Source organism: Rhinolophus sinicus, chromosome 1, assembly GCF_057876585.1.
Source record: "Rhinolophus sinicus isolate RSI-liver-muscle chromosome 1, RSI-T2T, whole genome shotgun sequence".
Classification (NCBI taxonomy): Eukaryota; Metazoa; Chordata; class Mammalia; order Chiroptera; family Rhinolophidae; genus Rhinolophus; species Rhinolophus sinicus.
The window spans coordinates 37,133,582-37,155,197 of record NC_142501.1 but is presented as its reverse complement, the minus strand read 5'-3'; the positions used below and the strand labels follow the sequence as shown (position 1 = coordinate 37,155,197).

The 21,616-nt window shown below is 34.5% G+C and overlaps 1 protein-coding gene across 21 annotated transcripts in view; it reads left to right on the top strand.

Annotated features, from left to right (window-relative positions):
* SOX5 (SRY-box transcription factor 5) overlaps nucleotides 1-21,616 on the top strand; it is a 946,176-nt gene that overhangs the window by 910,229 nt on the left and 14,331 nt on the right. For all 21 annotated transcript variants that reach the window (XM_088798391.1, XM_088798399.1, XM_088798419.1 and 18 more), the window contains 3 exons: nucleotides 568-713; nucleotides 16,951-17,059; nucleotides 20,025-20,198. In XM_088798391.1, the coding sequence (XP_088654517.1) occupies nucleotides 568-713; nucleotides 16,951-17,059; nucleotides 20,025-20,198 (429 nt within the window). The remainder of the gene's footprint in view (nucleotides 1-567; nucleotides 714-16,950; nucleotides 17,060-20,024; nucleotides 20,199-21,616) is intronic.

The following is a 21,616-nucleotide window of genomic DNA, read 5'->3' as shown; positions in this document are numbered from 1 at the left end:
CACCTGTGGTTTATTTCACCACAAATGGATTCGGGGGAAATGTGCTTCTTTCAGTCAGTGAATAATGATTTATTCTTTCTGTAAATAACAAACTTAGTAGTGCTATACATAAACTCTAAATTGGCCATTCTAATGCTATGAGAGTGTCAATAATTATAGTGATAATTATCAATATTCATAGCCTATGGTAACATTCAAATAATCCTTCCATTAAAAAAAAAAAAAAAAACAAAGATAGGTTTTATTTTTGCACTACAAAATATTCAGATAAAAATGTTTATTTAAAATTATACCTTAAATTTATTTCCAAATGTGTGGAAACGACTATATTTCACTTAAATATTATATTTTTACTACAGATGTTTGGCTCCATGTTTATGTATGACTATGTGAATTAGTCATCCTCAATTACTTATTCATTCATTGATTCATTTAGACAAATTCCATTGGGAAATCATTATATGCCAGACACTAGCCATTACCCAAAACGAAGTGATTTTTATGGTTAAAGGTTAACCTATCGATGCATTTGTACAAAACATACCCTTTGTTCTGTCATATCTTCAGGTTATTTAAATGACCATGATGCTGTCACCAAGGCAATCCAAGAAGCTCGGCAGATGAAGGAGCAACTTCGGCGGGAACAACAGGTGCTTGATGGGAAGGTAGCTGTTGTGAACAGTCTAGGTCTCAATAACTGCAGGACAGAAAAGGTTAGTTCATAAAATAACCGACTTTACAAAGATATTTAAATTGCCTGAATGCTTTTCTTCTTTATGATCTTTTCATTTTCTCATCATCTCAGAATAATGATTCTCCCTCCCTTTTTCCTTCTGTCAATACAGAAATCTCCATGCCCATCCTAATCAAAACCAACCAAAAATAGGGTTTTAATTCTCTGGTATCCTATTAACAATTAACATCTTCTTTTCTGTCCAGTCTGTGTTAAAATGAAATGGCTTTTGAGATGTCTGAGTCTGAGGGAAAGTTTTGCTTTACAAAGATGCTTAACTTGTATTTGGGGATGAACTGGATTTGAAAATACTGAATCTTCTTTAATCAGCATAAGCTTGGTTGATACCCATGCTCATAGGCTAAGTATCTGCGATCCTAAGCTTGTCATATGTTTCTAATGCAAAGCACGGCCAAGTTTTAGGTGACTGCACAATCAGAAAATTTGACTTTGTTATAAAACAAAATATGCTTTCTAAAATGGGGACATTGTTATTCTACCTGAGCCCAGGAAACTTCTGAATTGATTTGAGATTTAATCATTTTAAACTTTTTTGTCTAAACTAGATTCTATTTTATTCAGAAAAATATTATAGACTGCTCAGAGTGATGTACTTCTTTTGGTAATTTTTGATATGTTTGAATTGAAATTTTGAAGTGTTATTGAATCCCCTTTAAATAATCCTATAATTATGAGTAAATAGATATGATAAGAGAAAAAATGATCAGCTACTTAGTTGATCATCATGGAAAACTATTGAGTCAGAGTCAAAGAGTATTGCACAGAGTGAGCTGTTTACTAATTTGGATAGCTTTCTGGTTTCCAGGGATTTGCATGGAATTTGATGTATAGTCTCTAAGAAGCTAGCAATAGGCACAGTGAGGGTACAATGTATGTGTGATCCTATCCCAACCATACTTTTCCTGTGGTCCAAACGTGGGTCAAATGTTGGAGAAATGACTTCAATTCTGTTCTGTTTCTGGAGGAGAGAGTAGAACATGGGTCAGTATATCATCCGTCACAGTCTCACAACAGAAGAGGAGCAACATTGGTGCCGTGAGACGGGCACAAAATTTTTCTAGCTAAGCACCAGAAGGGAAGAGGAAAAGCAAAGTGACAGCTCTAAGAAGGAATGATAGCAAGCATAAAGGAATTTATATTCAAATATTTAAACATTCTTGAAAGGATGCTTAAACAGAAATTCCTTTTCTCTGCTCCCCATGTAGAAATGAGTTTAACACTCAGCCAGATGCTAATGCAAAGTGACTCAAGCTATTCCTCGCAAGCATAGCTAAATTGCCATTATTTGTGAAGCGCATTGAATTCAGCAGTGGATACAGCAGTTGGTTGCATTCAGCAAGCATCTGTACCCTTCATATATATACATATATATACATATGTATATGTATATATATGTGTATATGTGTGTGTGTGTGTATATATATATATACATTATATATACATATACATATACATATATATATATATATATATATATATATATATATATATATATATATGTATATATATCTTCCAAAGCAGAGACAACTCTACCTATCTCCCCCTCTCCTCTTCCGGGGCTGGCTGGGAATTGTCAAGTGACAACCGACCAAATCCTTTTGGACAGGAAGCCTTCATCCTAAGTTCTATATACTTACAAAACAGGCCTTGTGGTTGGATCAGGGAGCCCATTAAAAGCACTTTGATGGTATGGAAATTCATCTTCATGAAGCTCCCAGGCCCCTAAGCAGCATGCTGTTTAGCTGTGGTTACAGATCAGTCATTCACATCGGAGGGCAATAATTGTGCTGACGGCTTGTAAGGCAATGGAAGTACATAAAATAATCCTGGGCCTTCCACCCTGGCACTGGGAGTTAATCTTCTCTAATACAGATCAGCTGTTGTTCTAACACACGACTTTATGCCGGCTCCAGTGACTCTGTTCAGCCTTTTGATTAAGTAACGGGAGTGGAACCATCTGCATTCACTTTATTCCATAGTTGTCCATTGTTAGGGGACCTTATTTCCACTTCTGTGCCACCTCCACAATCATACTTTATTTTTCTGATTAGCGCTTCCTATTTGAGATGTAGGAGTTAAGAGGTGCCTCTGTAGAAAGCTACTGCTTTCAGTTTTCCTTTCTATTTTGTAGAACGATAACTTTTTTAAAAGTCTATTTTTGAAGTAATACCTGACAAAATCTACTGGCCCATGAAGATGTCTGCATTCTCAAGGAGGTTTTCATTCTCGAATCTCATCACCATGTACTTCGAATGCTGTTGAGTTATATCTTATGTTTTTATCGGTTTTTAAGTGAAAATCTTAAAATATAAACAGTTCCATTATTACAATAACACAGCAAACTCTTGTAATGTGTAGGTAAACCTTCTCAGCAGAAGGATCCAAATTACTGTATCCCTTATGTTACCCTTGATACGTGAAAATAAAATGAGATTATTGAAGCTCTTTTAGAAGTAGGTATTACTGTGGTTGCCTTTTCCTGTTGAACTAGCTTGGGTGTCATTTCTATAGTATCAATGACTGATCTATGTCTGTGCAACTCATGGAAATGAGATAATGTCCAAGTTGTATCTTTTAATTAGCAATTATTTAACATCAGTACCTCCTATGTATTAGGGACAGTGCTGTGTACTTAAGGTACTGTATTGAACAAGAAAATATGTCCTCTGCCTTTATAATGTTTACAGTTTTGATCAAATTTTTATTTTGACTGATAATCATGGCATATTTATGTGTGTGAGCCTGCCTGTAGGAATTGAATAAAGACCCCATATTGCTTAAGTATATCAGATCGGTTACATACCTGAGTTGGCAAAGGAGGATACTTGTTATTCCACATGAAGTGACATCACTATACATACTGTGTCATTATTTTCCTAATGCCTACCATTTTAATAGATTTTTATAATCACCCAACTTTACCCATGGCCAAAGCGAAGATAGCTCAGTAGTTGGTTTGACATTCTACTTGATAGTTCTTAATGAAAGACAGAACATATGATAAATTCCTCTTAGTTTGATCTTCTCATATCACTTGAATCCCCAAAAAAGGTTATTTTTCTCTCTAAAATAATACTCCCAACTTCCTAAACCCAGAAAGTATGTGAAATGTAAAGAATAGGTGTCCTAAAAGAAAGAAAAGATGGAAAGGAGCTAGGAGAAAGGAAAGGGGGAAAGAAAAGAAATCCAGCCTTGTTCTTTCCATCAGTCTAAAAGTTGGTGGTATAACCTGAGATCCAGATAATTGGAATCCTGTAGTGGAGATCTGGTTTCTTGAGAACACGTCTTATACACATTAACTTTTTGTCCCAACTAGATGGTCTGAATTCTCAAAAGCTGTAATTGGATAGTGAAAACAATTAGAGGTGTGAAGAAGGGACGAATGTTTTCCAGTAATATGTACCAAAACACATATTGAAAGTCATTTTTACTGAAACAGATTTTAATTGAAGACTTCTAAAAGATTTTTTCATTTCTTAACTTTTCTTAGAAGTGTTTCAACCTAACCAAGAACTGTGTATGTCAGGTTTCTTGGAAACTCTGGGACACAGCATTGTTTATAATTGTCATCTCTGGTTAATTATAGCCTGATTGTATATTCAAATAATGTTATCTTTTGCCACACAGCTCTGTTACAGATTAGTGTTATGGATGAATAATAGGAAGGATCAGAGAGAAGACCCTTACACATTTGTTTCATAAAAAACACCCACTTTACTTCATTAACACCAAAGTGGTAGTTTTGACCATCCAATCAACTACATACTCAGGTTCTGACCTTATATTTGAAGGTATCCATACCTAATAGGAAATCCCACCAGGCAATATTAATGTAATAGAAGCCTAATGCTCTGAACAGAAATGAGGAATAGACTAGAATTTTCCTGCCCTTTTTTCTTACCCCCAATGTTCTTATCCTAGGAAGATGATTCCTATGCTGCTGGAAATGTGTTTCATTACATGTATCAGGAACTCTAAATACAGTAGCTCCAACAAGGATTACGTTTAGCATATAATGAAATTAAGGATTAGTGGTAGCAGGTTGGTGACATTAGTTCATCAGTTCCCTGCTGTCAGGGTTGAAATCTCTGTGATTCTCTTGGTTTTCCCCTTCGGGTCACAAAATATTGCTGACCTACAAATATCCCATGAAGGCAGGAAGACTCAGGAAGGGGAATTCGTTTTCTCATTGCTAAATTCCGCCTTCATTCACATAGAGATTTTTTCATTCTTCCTTCATTCACATAGGGATGTTTTTTACATTATTCACTTAGGGGTGTTTCATTGCACCCCTCAAACTGACTTCCACAGACATCTCCTTTGGGTAGAGTTGGTTCCTATGCAGCTCTTTAAGACAATTACTGGCCAAAGGAAGAGAGACTGCTTTAAATTGACCGTGAATTATTTTCTGAGACTGAATGGGAGACCGTCTCCTATCCTCCCTGAGACCAAGGGGTATCTTAAGATCAAAGATTATTTTGGCAGGGAAGAAAAGAAGCACCAGAAGGGCAGTTGGGTCGAAAAAGGCCATTGTGAGCCACAGCTACTTTAGAAAAATTATCTCAAAGCTCTCGAACGTGGTTTATTTTTAATTGGCTTATATTTGTTGTCATCTACCTAACTGGTTTTGCTCGTCTGCTATTATACGTTCAGGACCTTCCTTATAACTTGTCTGTGGTTCATAAAGAATTAAATTTCATACAAACATGTCCACAAGAAAACATTGCTTGGTGACAGGTTGAATCAATGAATGTGTGTTCACAGACATCTCTCTATGTGTTAAGACCAACTTCTCTATGGCTTTTCTTATATAAAACAGATATCACTCACATGTAAATGTGTGCATACATTTCTTAAAGTAGAGAATTTATTCACCCAACATTAATTGCCTACAGTATATCTAAAATCTAAACACCTACACATGCTACGAATTCATCTATAACTGCAAAGGTTAGGAAAATGTCTTACTTTTCCTTCTAAGGTTCAGTGAAAATTCTTTGCAAATTCCTATATAAAAAGATGAAAATTTGGTGAATAGCATGTATATTGTAAATAATAATTTACCCAGTAATGACATCAGTGTCTTTTTTCAGTTGTCAGTCACACTCATAAGAATCCTCACCACAGATTATATATGTAGGCTGATGTGTAAATAAGGATTAATTTTATTACTCTGGCACTTGGAAACTCTTCTATTACAATCTCCTCTTTTCTGCCATTGTCAACCCTTTTCTTTCCCTTTAACAGAGTGCCAAACATGAAATGACAGTGACCAATGTTGACTTAATGTGGATGTTTAATAATGAAAAAAATGTGTCAGTCGCAGTATTAGTTACAAATGGCAGTAAGTGTATCGGATGGCAGCCCTGTAATAATTTTAGATCCATCATTCTTTCCTGATGCTTGGCTGGCCATCTGATGGATGGGACAAGCAGTGTTCACTCTTCAGAAACTGACACAGTATATCTAGTTCAGCATTATCTAACACATGTCCCTTCCTTTGGTAAAGGAGAAGGCATGTGATGAATTGTGAATTACACAGGTTTTGCTTTGAAAAAATAAATATAAAGGGATTCATGCCTCTGCATTCAGTGGAAGATTCTACAATTAATTAATGATTAATGGATGGCTTTTTGTAGATGTTGCCTTTAGCTAAAATGCATTAGAGAAGTCAAATTAGAATTAAATATTTCAATCCTTAGAGAAAAACTTCATGAAGGAGAAGTTCCGGGAGGGAATGAGATACCATTGCAACAGTGTGGCCAAGTAGGAGCTTTTACCAGGGTGTGTGTGTGTGTGTGTGTGTGTGTGTGTGTGTGTGTGTTATAAAAAGTCCCTAAACTATTCAATCCTCTGGTTAGAATTTGCCTAGGAACAAATTAAAATATCACCGATTGATATTTTATTTTTATAAAACTGAGTACATGTTATTTTAAAATCTCTACTTTACATATGATTATTTGTTTGATGACTTTAACTAAAGGATACATAAAATCTTCCATTGAATATTTGCCTTTCCTTATTGGAGCCTCTCTACTCTGAAAATTTATATAAAATGGATGGGGAACTGCTTTCTAGGCAACTGATTATTAGAAAATCTTGAGCAGCTTTTTATGTGCAAGTTGGCATTTGATCCCTATGTTTTCTTTTCTTTTGTTTTTCATTCATAAAACCTTCTTAATTCTGAGTGTCTTAGCTAGGGAACACTTCTTATGGGACAGAAAGGGAGAAGAAAAACCCTCAGTGAATATTATCAGCACAGTGCAGCCAGTTTTCAAAGACCATGACAAAAAGGCAAATAGGTATTATGTCATCACACATCCATCACTCTATATGTCAGCCTTTCAATAATTCCAATCGACGTTCTCGACAGGCTGGTACAAGTTAAAGGTGCTGTTTGTTTCTAGAAATTGAGTATAGGCTGTCTATAGCCTTTTGTTCCAGATGGCTTTTCTCTGTCTTTTCATTTCTTTCTTTTTCTTCCCTTTCTTTTTGGGGGTATTTAATCGAAATACATGCCGAGTTTGCAGACTGCAAAGATCAGAGCTGTTTTCGTCCAGCAGTGGTAACTATGCATTAAACATTTTGATTTGTTTGAGCTTGAAGTTTAGTCCTTTTTTGCCATTTGCTTCATGGAGTTTGTGTATATTTACAGCCTCTGCATTTAATGGCCACATGCCTTATTTTCACAGATGGCCAGTGGAAGACTTTTTCTTTCTCTTAGTATAGCCCGCTTTCAGTTTTGCTACATTTGTCACAGTGCCACTACTTGCAGCTAGCAAGTGCCCACGCTTGGTGGGGAGCAATTATGGTGTGAGTTTTTAAGGAGCTTTTTAAAGGTTTTTTTTTTTTTCTTTTTCTTTTTTTCAGTAAACTTTTTATGGTTTAATTTTCGAGCCTAGAAAAGCTGTGCGTGTTTTCAAACAGAGAGTCTTGTGTTCTTTACATCATTCTGGTAGAGGGGTTAGTGCAGGATGGTCCAATAAAATGAGACACATAGGGCATGCCAAATTGGGCTTTCACATAGGCAGGCCTCTCCGATGATTGAAATTGTCTATTCATTTAAAGATCTGAGGCTATGCTTACAATGGTATTCTTGAAAAAAATGGGTTTGAAAATACCATGTAGAGAATGATCTGAATGTTTTAAAAGCACATGTCCACTGTAGACAGAAAATAGACTGGGAGAAGAATAAACAATAGTTATGCTAAGGTGATGGGATTGTAAATTTACATATATGACCCCACATTTCTGATTTTTCTAAATTTTCTGTAAGCAAAGTATAAATCACTTTTATTGTGGACCAGCAGTCTTATGTTTCAAAACCTGGTCTCTTAAAAGTGGTCTTTCCTTACCTTCTCCCCTGCTTTCTCCCTCATTCTCAAGATCAAACAGGTGTCTTCACAACTGTTAAACACAAAGACTCTGAACTAAAGAGACATTTGTTTTTCAATCACCCTCTTACATTTAGTAGAAGTATTGCATTCTCTATTGTCATTTATTGCTACTTTACCAATATGTATATTAAAAATTAGGAGAAAAATACTCTGACTTTAGCATTTACTGCAAAGGGTATTATTGACTCTTTACAATTACACTTTTCCTCCAGTTTTACAAATGAGACAGGAATGAGTCATAGGAATAATAACGGCTATTGATATGTAATTTTTGCCTTACCTTTATGAGAGTAATTTCACATCAAATTTCATTCTTGGATATACTGTAATATAAGCAGAACAGTATTCTTATATTTGTTTAAAAATTTTAAAAACCTGAGATTTGAGACAATGACAGGGATGCAAGTGGTAGATCAGTTTTTAAACCAAGGTGCTCTGGCTAGAATTTCAGACTCTTCTCTAATAATGGATCGTGCTGAAGAAGCTTAACAAAGCAACCCAGTGCCTGTTTTGTTAGCTTTTTCTCCAGTGTTCGTTGTGTGGATTATTTGGTGTATTTTTATTTTTTTGAGGCTTTATCACAAAAATCTCTTTTAAGCAATCACCATCTCCACAATTTGTATATGTTTTTTCCAATTCTTTGTTTTTCCTGTTTCTGCTCCCTTTGTAGGTCTTCTTCTCTTTACCATGTAGCAGCCCTTTCACTAGAGAATGAGCTAGGAAAACAAAAAGAACATGTTCAGTCTTATTTTGCTGCTCATGTGCAGTTTTAGCTGTTCGTTAAAACGAGATTTAAATAGCTATTCTAATCTACGTTTTCCTCTCCCGTCCCCTAAAACTACCATGGATGATGGAAGGGTGAACTATCACCCTGATGTGCCTGCTTCTGTTTGTCAGACCCAGCATTTCTGAACCAAACTACAATTCTTTGAAGTACAAATACATGGTGATGGAGGGAGAACTGACTCTAGGTGGTGAGCACACAATGTGATATATAGAAGATGTGTTACACAATTGTACCCTTGAAACCTACATAACTTTACTAATCAATGTCCCCCCAATAAATTTAATAACAATTTTTAAAAAATTTAAAAATAAATATAAAGTAGTCCAGTTATGCTTATTTAACTGAGGTAACTGTTGGCTACTGAAAATACATTCATAAGAATGCCGACAATTTTATAGCTTTCCTTCCATGAAAAGGAAATATAAAGAGAAAAGTTATCCATGTTTCTGTAGCCCAGTAACTGAGTTACCCATTGTTTGTAGAACAATTATTATCAGACAGCATTCTAATTGGGTGTTTACATCTGTGTAGCCCACCCACTTGCTGGATATCTTGTGTAGGTTGTGAATTCTATTATTTTTCTTTGTTGGCCTCCTGTTTTTCTCACATTAACCTTTCAGATTTGACTCGTTGTGCACAACATCTATATCTGCCCTGGTTCGAAATAACAGCAAATATTTTTTTTTAGACTTTGGTTGAATGTTGACCACATATACAGGCATTTGAAAACTCGAGTCTTAGTTTTTTCCTCTCCTGGTTTCCTTCTTCCACATGGACGCACCATAAACACCATTACAACAAATATGCAAGAGCCAATCTTTTACCATGAGAGTATTCATGCATGCCTTCTTTGTGAATGATTTGTTTCCCACAGATTCCTTGAGTGGCTTTTCTGTGCATTATACCCTCAGGCCTCAGTGACTTCTCTATAGCAGTGTTTTCTGTTTTAAAGACGAAATCATAATGTTGAATTTGGGTATATAACTGTGCCTTTCATGAGGTACCTGAATCTGTAAATCTGATTATTATTGGACAGTCTGCTCACAAAATATATTTCAATAACCATATTTTTTTCATAATTTAAATACCTTCCTTGAATTTAGGAGAATGATTATAGAATTCTCAATTATAAATGGAATCACTTTAAGTTTTGGAACTTAATTAACAACTTTTGGGGAAATTGTCATTTACAGATAGAGAAAACATGTATAGTTTTATACATTTGTCAAATGTATGACTCCCATTTGTTTTAAGGAGTCCAGTCAAGTAGGATGTAGAATTGCAGGTTTGAAAGAAAATGTAAAAGGACCTTTAATTCAACCTGTCACCTGACATTGAATTGCCTCTTCAATATCTCTAATATGCCAGGCAGGTAGTCATCTAGCCAATACTTGAAAACCTCCAGGGAGGTGAAAGTTTTTACATCCTGAGGCAACCCATTCAATGGATATATAGTTCTGACTATTAGAAAACTCTTCCTTCAGTGGTGTTTATCTTCCACCTAATAACTTATAACCATTGGTCAATGCACTATTACTTAACTACATATGGTTAAATTCTATCTCTTTCGCAATTAACAGGTGTTTCTTCTTTTTAAACATGGAGGTTCTAAAGATATGTACAGACAGCTATTGTTGATCTCCTCTTCCCACCCCATTCAACTCTCTTTTTGAGGGTATTGTGCAATTTCTCCATCATGGCAACGGGGTATTGATAGGAACATAATCCAAAACTGAGTTAAGGCCAAAATATTATGGCCATTGAGCTACTCTATTCCGCACTCCAATTATTATTGAAAAAGAAGCTGAGGTCATTATAACATTGTTTTTCTTCATGAATCCATATTAGCTTCTTGTTGTAACCACATCCTCTACTAAGTGTTCTTAACTAATCCTTATAACAGCCAGCTCTATCTTTTCTGGAACATGCATTGTCACTGTTCCTCATGTTTCTCTCTTCATTCATGAAAATCGAAATTCGTTATGTGTCGTCAACTTTATAATATTTCTACCATTTTAAAATCAATTTTTTAAAAGTCATAAAAAGGGATTCAATTTTATTCATAAGTCATTTTACTGTCTTGGGCAGTTATTCATCTGGATTAAGACTTGAATTCATAGAAACTGCATTTCCTTCAAAATCATTCCATCTATCTTCAGCTTCATAATACTTCTTACGAAAACTTGATCTGCCAATACATTTAAGTTGTATCAGATTGCCTGATGAAACTAAGATCCTAAGCAATGTAGCTAGAATTACACTTCAAGAAACATTTCATGAAGCTGGCGACCAAATTTAATAAAAGGAAATTACAATGTAGAGTAATATTATGGGTTCTAATTTTTCCGCTAGGAGAATCTCTGGATTTACAAGGGGGAAAAGATCAGGATTAGAGAGATAAGGCTGATTGTGTAGGTGACTAGACCAGAAGACATTTATGGATGGACCTCTCCAGCCACTTAGTTCATATATCCCTATAATTCTCTGATGGAGAAAATGAATGGGAAAATATTCCTAGGGGATACCAGATTTCAGAGTACCAAAGTGTCTGGGAATATCCTAATGGATAAATTACCATTTGACCAGAGTAAAATTAGTGAAAGATTTCTTCAACTTGCATTTTTGTTGATATTGGAGGAAAGGGTACGTATGTATGAGAGTGTGTGTATGTATTTGTATAAAATTTATATATAATTTACAAGAAAGCTTTTTCTCCCATTTGTGCTGGTAGATTATGTGTGTGGATAGTTATTTTTTAGAAAATGGTGATCTCAATAAGCACGGGTGAAACAGAGAAGTTGAGGAGGTGGACACATGCATTGTTTCTTTGTATTTCACTTAAGCTGATGAAAAATATCTCCAAGTGATAAATCATTATGACGTTATAAATTTTTTTCATCTTCTTTGGTGGCCTGTGAGGTTTACATAAATGGAGGGTTAAAAACCTTTCTTTTTTTTTTCATTTCTTTGTTCTTCCCGTGTCATTAGTATAGAAGGAAACCATAAAAAAGTTCAGCCAGAAGGGTTTAACTGTTACTGAGTCAACATTTGACAGTCACAGTCTATTCTGTCATTTCATGCATGTGCTTTTTATAGCTTTGTGAGCTTTATTTCAGGGATGTCCATTATGATAGCTGATCCACAGCCCATATCTCCCTTTGTGTATGTGTGTCTGGTGGGGAGCAAAGCTCATCACTTATACAAGTTCCAATTTCAAGGAGTAATAGAAGAACCATATACTCATGAACTGTGTTAATTCAGGCTAAGGAAATATCTACCTTCTAAAGTGCAGTTTGTGTAGGGTTTTTAGTTTGTTTTGTCTTGACTCCTCTATTAAGTATTAACAAAAGGCATGCATTTGAGGCTTTAAAAACATGCTGAATTTTTAGTTGTTTTCTATATAAGTTGAAGTAATGGAATAGAAGAAATTTTTAATTTAAATATGTAGTAGACTTACGTTATGGAGCTGTAAACCATCATGCCTGAGCATCAAATGGAAAATAAAAAACTATTAAATACATTGTCAGAGATGATAGACAAGAGGAAAGAAAAAAATCTCAACAATTTTTAGAGTTGTTACCAACATTCTCCTTTTTACTGCATTAGTCCACTACTTGGCCATAGAGAATAGTCTATCATAACCATGGCAGTGTGCTTAAAACTCATATTGCACTATCTGTTTCTGTAATCCTGTAATTTTTACTGTTAGGAAGAATCTTTATCTTTTCAATTTCCCTCATTGACTTTTTTACCTAGTATTAAAAGTATATCTTTCTTAGAGAACTGACTCTGGGTGGTGAACACACAATGTGATATATAGATGATGTATTACAGAAATGTACACTTGAAATCTATGTAACTTTAGTAACAATTGTTACCCCAATAAACTTTGATTCAATATATTTATATATAGATATAGATATATAGCTATAGATATATCTATCTTAATTTTTTAACTAACGAGAATCTATTATATATTTAAACCCCATTTTATAAATTAGGATTCTGGGATTTAGGGAGGTCAATTGATTTGTCTAAAGTAATACAGCTAATACTGTATATGGCAGAGCTTGCTTATTAAGATGTGATGTTGCTGATACCCAAAATCATTATTTTCCATATGGGTTATTTTCTATACTTTCAAATATGTCCTCTTCCCCTTAATCCCTGTGGCTTTTTGCCATTCAGAATGTTGTTGGCTTATAAAGTACAGCTCTTTACTGACCACTTCTAATCAACTCCTTGGCCACATCTCTTTAGATATTTCTTGGCTCTCCTTGTTGATTCCCACCATAGCCTGGTGTCATTTGCAAACAATGCATGTACTGTTTTCCATTATGCAAGTTGCTGGGTAAGTCACAGAACGCAAGATCAGCTGCCAAATTCCCTAAGTGGATATTAACACATCAATAATAATTCTTTGAATGTTGACTTTTAGACTTACTCATTTAACCCCAAGAAACTATATAGTCTAAAACTTTATTTTCTTCTGTAGATAAGATGCAATTCACTTGGATTTTTGTACAATATAGGATCAGAAGATTTTTCAAGTAAAAACAGACTTTACCTTATGTTTCCCCTTGATCTTAGTAAACCTACATAGTTGTGTAAGATTCGATTAACCAGATAAGAATCATCTTTCCAAAGGAAGCCTAGTTGTTATCCAATTGCTAGTGTTTATCCAAGAGAGAAAATATACGGGTCATCTTGTCTGGTCCTTATTTATAAATCCTCAAGACTGTTTCATTTTGACTACTTTGTAGTAATTAATCTGTTTGAGCCCTCTATTCTGAGATTACTCAGAGCAGTTCAGAATTTTGGCAAGTATTTAAATGTTTTTATTTTTCTTTGATTTTTGTTTTATATCTAATAGAAAAAAAGAGGAGAGAAGACCAGTGAATCTTGTCAGTTTCAGATTAGCATTTGGGTGGTAGTGAGAGGACAGTATAGTGTAAGTGCTGTACTAGATTTGTGGTCCAAAACACTGATCTTAAAATGGGGGCGTGGGGCTTTCCTTTTCTATACAAATTATGACTAATGTGGTTTTTATTGGAGCCAGTTAGAACTAAGACTGTACGTTTGGTAAAAATCATTACCTGTGCCCATCAACATTTTTTTCTGTTTCCCCAAACTCAATTTCTTTGGTGTTTACCATTGTCAATATTCTTCTATATACCCACTTCCTACCTAATATATACTGCCCTCATTTTGTTTCAGCTGCCTCTATTTAGAGAGGATCAATTTGATCATAAGAACATTGAGAATCAAAATATTACCTTTTCCAGTAATATTTCCAGTAACGTTTGAAAAGAGGCTTTTGGAAAGGGAAATATTTAACCCATGGAACAGAATCTCAAATGGTTGGGTTCTAGATATGATAGTGCATAGGTGGACTCCAGAAGGGGATAGCCCAGCATGTGTGGGATGGGAAGGAGTTAAGATGAGAGGAATCTTCCCAATGTACCAGCATTTGTGCTTTATAACACTTGGGTGATTCTTTCTCCTCCTTCGGGTCTAAATAAATTCAATTTAAACTTTGATAACTATTCTTAAATCAAACTTAGTTCTTTTGGTGTTTCAGTATATTATCTAGACTCCTATCCACATGTAGATTTATATTTACCTCTATACATAAGAAATAAATATAAACACTACAGGATCAATTTTTATATGGAATTATAATTATTTACCATATAACCATTATATTTACATATGCCATATATTTAGCGTATAACCATTTGGGTTTTATTATATCCCACTTACCTCAGTTCCTTTATGATCTTCTAAATTTATAGTCAGTGAGGGTTTCTAAAATGTGGTAATGTTACCATTTTGATTTACATGTTATTGTAAAGTGTTGTAAATAAAAACACCCTATGCGTGCTCTGATTCCTCTAATCACCTCTCATTTTCCCTGTTCACATGTCTGAGAATTAGCGTAAGTGGCTATACAACAGGTCACCAAAAAAAAAAAAAAAAAAATGCATCCTATCTTGTTACTTCCACTATTTCCCACTGACATCCTCTTGAGAAGTATTGTAAATTCTACTTTTGGGTAACTAATGGAATAATTTTATTATATGATGGTTTATAGATAGATAGTTATTGTAAAAACTTGTTGAGACTTTCCTACTCATCATTTGCTAACTTTAGCCTCTTCGTAAGATGGTACAAGATCCATACAAGTCACTTAACATTTCATTCTTTTCTTACTCTGATTGCATTCATTTTGCTTTCTCTTCTTGAAAGACTTCACCTCAAAAAAAAAAAAAAAAAAAAGGTCACTAGAAAATATGTAGTATTACTGTCCTAATCACAGTTTAATCAAAATCTGAGAGGCAATCCATGCCAAGTATATTCCCCAAAGAGAGTATAGTAAAGTCTTCATTGGCCCGGGGACCATCATATCCTGTTGATGGAGTGTGGTTTTTCAGATGTATCTGTCTTCTACTTTAACAGCTACATTTACTATAAAGAGAATCTGTCAAGCTAGTGTCCGTGGTGCTTCTGAGCTCTGCTGAATGCACGCAAGAGATTCTCAGCAAAAGAAATCCAGAACATATAAAGCACCTGAAACTACCAATTTCACACACAAAACAAATTAGATTAGCTTCTACATTTTTAAATATATAACTTATTTCAACATTATACTAAATAATCCTTTAGAATTAAAATTGATAGAATGATTTTATTTCCAGTTTCCCTACTGTGTTTTATAGTGAATAACAATTAAATTATTTTTTCTGTTAAATCATGGACAGAATTTGATGAATAGAGAACGGGAGTTCCAAGGCCATTCAGAAATTTTTTTCTCTAGTATGTACAACTGTAATACTGTCAGATTTTGTTGAGATAAAACAGGTACTGTGCTACAAATTTCAATACCCTATTGGCTGTTGGTGGGAGCATTAGTTGGGCCTTTTACCTGTAATACAATTATCTTAAATCATTGTTTATTTATTGTGAATATTTTATTATGCCAGTAACTGCTCCACAGTGTATGTGGTTCACTTCTTCAATTCATGGCTGTGTTCCTCAGTCAATGAGATGAATAATTATAAAGCAATATGAGCAAATTTTATAAAATCCAAAAGATGCTTTTCTTAAAACTATTTTGGAACTACATCATTCTCAAAGCAATGATGGAGAGTGCTAGAAAAAGTTTGTAAACCTTTCATTGTATCCTCTTTCTGTTCTTAAAATCACCCAATTACTTGATTTAAACATAGTTTAATATGTCTTGTGGTTGAAATGAAGCATTATGTTTTCCTCAAAAATAATTTAGTTTGTAATGCCATGTTCTCCACGAATTCACATCATGCAGTACATGCTTTTAAATGACTTGATGTCTGCAGATCTAATTTTGGTATATTTGTATCTCAAATAATTCGCCAACTCAATATTTTGGCTTAGCAATCCAAATCAAATTGTGGTCCAAGTAGCAGGCACTCACATTGAATGTACAGAGACTTGACAAGCAATTAGCAATGAATATTTAAATGTCTTCATTACCCTTGCATGAGGAATGCAGATGGCATTTAAGGAGATGGCAACCAGAGGGCACTACTGTGAATTCTGTTTCTATCAGTTGGTCACCTGACTCTTGGAAGACTTTCTCTTGGCCCCATGCCACCTCTGTACTGTCTGTCTAAAAATAAAGCAGGCATTCCAAATGTTGTAAAACAGGTTGCTTCCATGAAATTTCTATGTACAGTTTGTGATTTGGGAAGGTGCTCACCAGGATCCCAGCATATATCCTTTGGGTACACCAAACCCAAATGCCAAGACTGTAAAGGATATTATAAGAATCAGAGTTCCTTCAAAACTCCTGCTGATCATTTGCTTCAATTACATAATGTGCTGAATATGCAAAGGTGAATAAATCAACATCCCATTCCTTCTAGAAGCTGATGTATTATCTATGACCCAAGGAAGAAAAAAACAATGTCTTTGAATAATTATAATTTCTAGATTCAGCTCTTAATTTTTTATTTATTTATTTATTTTTTTAGGAAAAAACAACACTGGAGAGTCTGACTCAGCAACTAGCAGTTAAACAGAATGAAGAAGGAAAATTTAGCCATGCCATGATGGATTTCAATATGAGTGGAGACTCTGATGGTTTGTGAAAATTGTTTATATATATATTCCAGTAGTGTACAGTAGTATCTATTTAGTGCCCATTAAAACTACTGAAAATTATACAGGACAACCACCTCATACCTGATCATTACCATAAGAGCTCATGAGTACGGAGCAATTCCCATACGCCAAGCAGTCTGCTGAGTGCTTTGCATCAATCATCTCATTAATCCCTAGCATTACCTGTGAGATAAGTTATAGTACAGATAGAGAGATCGGCCCTTTGGAATTTTGAATCATGTTTTCCAAGGATACAGAGCTATAAGTGCTGGAGGCAGGTCTTGGATTCAAGATGGCATGACTCTAAAGCAAATACCCTCCATCACCATCTGCCCTGTCTTTCTCTCCCCGAAACAAATTTTTCATAAATTTGTTTATATAAGCTCATTTTCCAGTTTTCTTTTGTCAAACCCTGACTGGAATACATGGCTCAGAGGACATTTTTAGGATAGTTTCTTGCATTTTGTAACCCTTCCCTCTTATACTGTCTACCATACAATTAGGTGTCCTGCCCGCCCTCTGTAATCCAACTACTGTGTTTCCCCCAAAATAATCAACTCTAATGTGTCTTTTGGAGCAAAAATTAATATAAGACCGGTATAATATAATATAATTTAATATAATACCAGGTATAATATAATATAATACCGGTATAATATAATATAATATAATATAATATAATATAATATAATATAATGTAACATAATACCAGGTCTTATATTAATTTTTGCTCCAAAATACGCATTAGAGCTGATTATCCGGCTAAGTCTTATTTTCAGGGAAACAGTGTATAACTCCAGCTGTGCAGCCTCTTGCTTTCCTCCTTTGCCTCGAGACTTCCGTTGTCTGCATCATCTCTGAACATTCTAAACATCCACAGTGACAACTAATTAAATCAATACTATAATTTTAATAGCACAGCAAAGAGGGAAAAAGAAAAAAGTGCTATTCCTCTTAGACCGAGCCCCAACTGGAAACCTCTCTCCAGGTGACATATGTGATTTAAAGAGCTGTGTTCTCAAATTTGTTACTATTGCAGAGGAAATTGCCTGCATGTAAAAAAGATGGCACCAGGGAAAACCAGTGAGAAGTGTACGTCAGGACAGAGGTGTTCCCTTGAATCTCCAACAAGTTCTATCCTATGCCTTGGGCCAATTCTACTTTTAAGTCCAGATCTGCACTAGCCAATGAGCTAGTTGAACTTGAGCATTTAACCAGATAATGCTGTCAAAACTGAATTTTATTCAGTGGATAGCCAAGAAAAGTCCATTTTTCTGGTCTATTGTATCCAAACATTTCTTTCTATTTTCTCCTTCACTTGGATAAGATAAACCTGGCCTAACTACATACAAAGAGCTTGTTTAGCTTTGATGAAGTCACATAATGTTCATTTTATTGCTTATGCTGCTGTAAGGTGTAAGAGCAAGAAAAGGCAGATGTGCAAATGATCATTTGCTAGTTACAAACCCATTTTAGAAAGCTGTTGCCATGTATTAGCATTCATTTTTGTCAATAAAAAGACATTTACTGGTAATAACACATTTCATAAATTTTAAGTTGTATTAGCATGATAAAATGTACCCATAGTAATCACCATTAAAACATCAAAATTTTGTTGCTGTTATTTGTTAAATTCAGTCATACTTGTGTGCAAAATATTTTCCTATCTTCATCAGACCAAAGAGCATATAATGAGTGAGAAATAATTAGAAACTCCACCAACACATAGGCTATGGTTTTTTTTTTGCTGTTTTAGAGGTCTTCAACTCTAGGTAATTTTGGTTGATTCTTATTCCTTTAAATTAAGAAGAGAAAGGAAAAAAAAATATGAAGGAAGAGAAAACAAAACAAAAAACAATGCTTTTATTGATAATATACGCTCTAAAAATCCCAAATTATTTTAAAACTTTATATGGTACCAAAACCTCTCTTCCATCTTTTGTAATGATAATCCTAGAAAACTTACTGTCAACATTTTATGTTTTCTTCTGCTTCTCTCTCTCTTCTCACCACCCACCCCCTCCTCCCTGTCCCCCAAACTCAAGTACCTCTGGAAGCTGTTTCATCTGCTGAAGCTATTCTACAGAGTCACTTAAAGCCTAGAGGAGTGACTGCAGCCCCCTAAGTTTCCACTATGACTCTTGGTTGTGTTTTATCATCATGAGTCTTGCTGATTGGAATGTAACTTTCAGTAGGTCTCTGGAGAACTTAGACATTAGGGCAAAATTCAGGGGAATGAATATATATATATATATATATTTTTTTTCATATTAAACATGTGGTTGATGACTTTTTAAGAAATAGTAATAATGTAATTATTCATTTGTTCTTTTCCCTACCATTTTCAAATATCTTTTGGGGAGCAGATTATCATTTCTATATCAGTATATTTCATACATTTATTCACACATAATTTCAAGTACATTACAAGAGAATGTCTATATTATATTTTAACCTAAAATTTGAGTTAGCAGCATTTTTATCTATATGACTTCAGAGAGAGGAAACAGGCATGAGTATTCTACGTTTTGATACTCGCTAGATAGCAGAGACACACACTTACCTGCACTCATCCATTCTGTTGAACATATTAGTGTTTCACAGTTTTGTGAGCTTCTTTACCTATTTAATATTTCTACAGTGCCTGCATGTCTGTTGATATAATCCAATGGTTTTCTTTTCAGTTTACATCAAAGATCATATAGTCTTGTGTAAAAAAGGGAAATATATTAGACACAGATTAAAAATATAAATATACAACATTTGCCACCACAAGACTTATCACAAAATCTTCATAAACAAGCATCTGTCTCAAGAACTGGAAGTACCATTATCAGATGTACTTTTATTTTCAGATATTTTAATAGACTAAAACACAGCAATGCAAGGAATAAGATTGCCAAAAGTTTTCATACTAATGTGAAGCAATGTTCCCTATTTTTAGGAAGTGCTGGAGTCTCAGAATCAAGAATTTATAGAGAATCCAGGGGGCGTGGTAGCAACGAACCCCACATAAAGCGCCCAATGAATGCCTTCATGGTGTGGGCTAAGGATGAACGAAGGAAAATCCTTCAAGCCTTTCCTGACATGCACAACTCCAACATCAGCAAGATATTGGGTAAGAAAAGTATTAAAGCTTAAGTGATGTTTAGAATAAATGTACAGTTCTGTTTTCTGCGCTTATTGAAAGATAATGGGTTTCTAGTCCAGGCAGCTCATGTTATCTGCTTAACTAAAAAAAAGCACCATCACTGAGCCTTTTCTTCTGACGATGAAGCATTCCATGTCTGTTGAGAAATGTGCCCAATTACTATAGCTAACTTAGTTGTGTGCCTCTATACTACTAATTGTTGTAGTATGTTCTCTTCTTTAAAAATTTAGATATATTTGTACTAAGACTAGGAACAAAAGTTTCTTTCATATGACTCACTCGATATTGGTTTAACCATATTTATCCTTTTCATTTTTCAACTATAGAATTCATCATGTGGTGTGGGTGAGGGTGGATGTGGAGATGATGTTTGTTCTAGAACTATAACTGAAAATCAGTTTAGATTGTCAGGACACAAGATGATACAGTGTGCACTTCTACATACACTGCCATTGCAGCTTTCAGCTTATCAGATAACAAAGTATTTATTTACCATACATACATATAAACAGTGAGGCACACAGAAAAGAGAGGAAAATGTTGCTCACTATAAAGAGACCTATTAGAGAACGATTTGAGTCCCAGAAGAAAGGAAGGGAAGATTCGATTTCTTTTGTGCCGTTCTTTTGAAATCATCCTCACCATCATTGATGTTATCATCGTCTTCATCTTCATCTTCATCTTCAAGTACTGTGGTGGCCAGGTTCTAGACAACCTAAGCAAATTTCAGTTATCCCCTGCCTTCTAAATACCAAATAATAAAAGTAGAATAGGAACACCTAACCTCTATCAACAAATTTCAGCTTTCACAAATAAGTAACAAAATCTGTCTAAGGTATTAAAACCCATAATGCACCTGGAATTACATGTAGTTAATGTAATGTCCCTTTTGATTCTTTATATGAAGGAATTATCTAACAGTAGTTATGAAACATACACACTTGTTTTTCTGATCCCATATTCTCAACAATGGTAATAGATGCCAACCGGTCCACAACATGAATTTGTACAGAGAACAAAGCAAACAAAAAATGTAACCACTTAAACTTGTGTTTCAGTTTTCATCTAAAATGATTATGAAATTTTTAGATGAATGTTATTTCAAAAATATGAGGATATAAGCTTTAGATGTACATAGAAAATGTGAATATCTATGTATAATATATATATATATATATATATATATATATATATATATATATATCCATGCATAATAAAAAAACAGAACTGATCAAAAGGAAATGCATATTTTTTTGCAGCTCTTACCATCTATGATCCATTTGTCCTCTATACTGCCTTCCATATGGAATGTTTCATTATTTCAAAAACTCCATACCTGTGTTATTTGGAAAAACTCTAGAAAAGAATAAAATGCTTTATGTAAT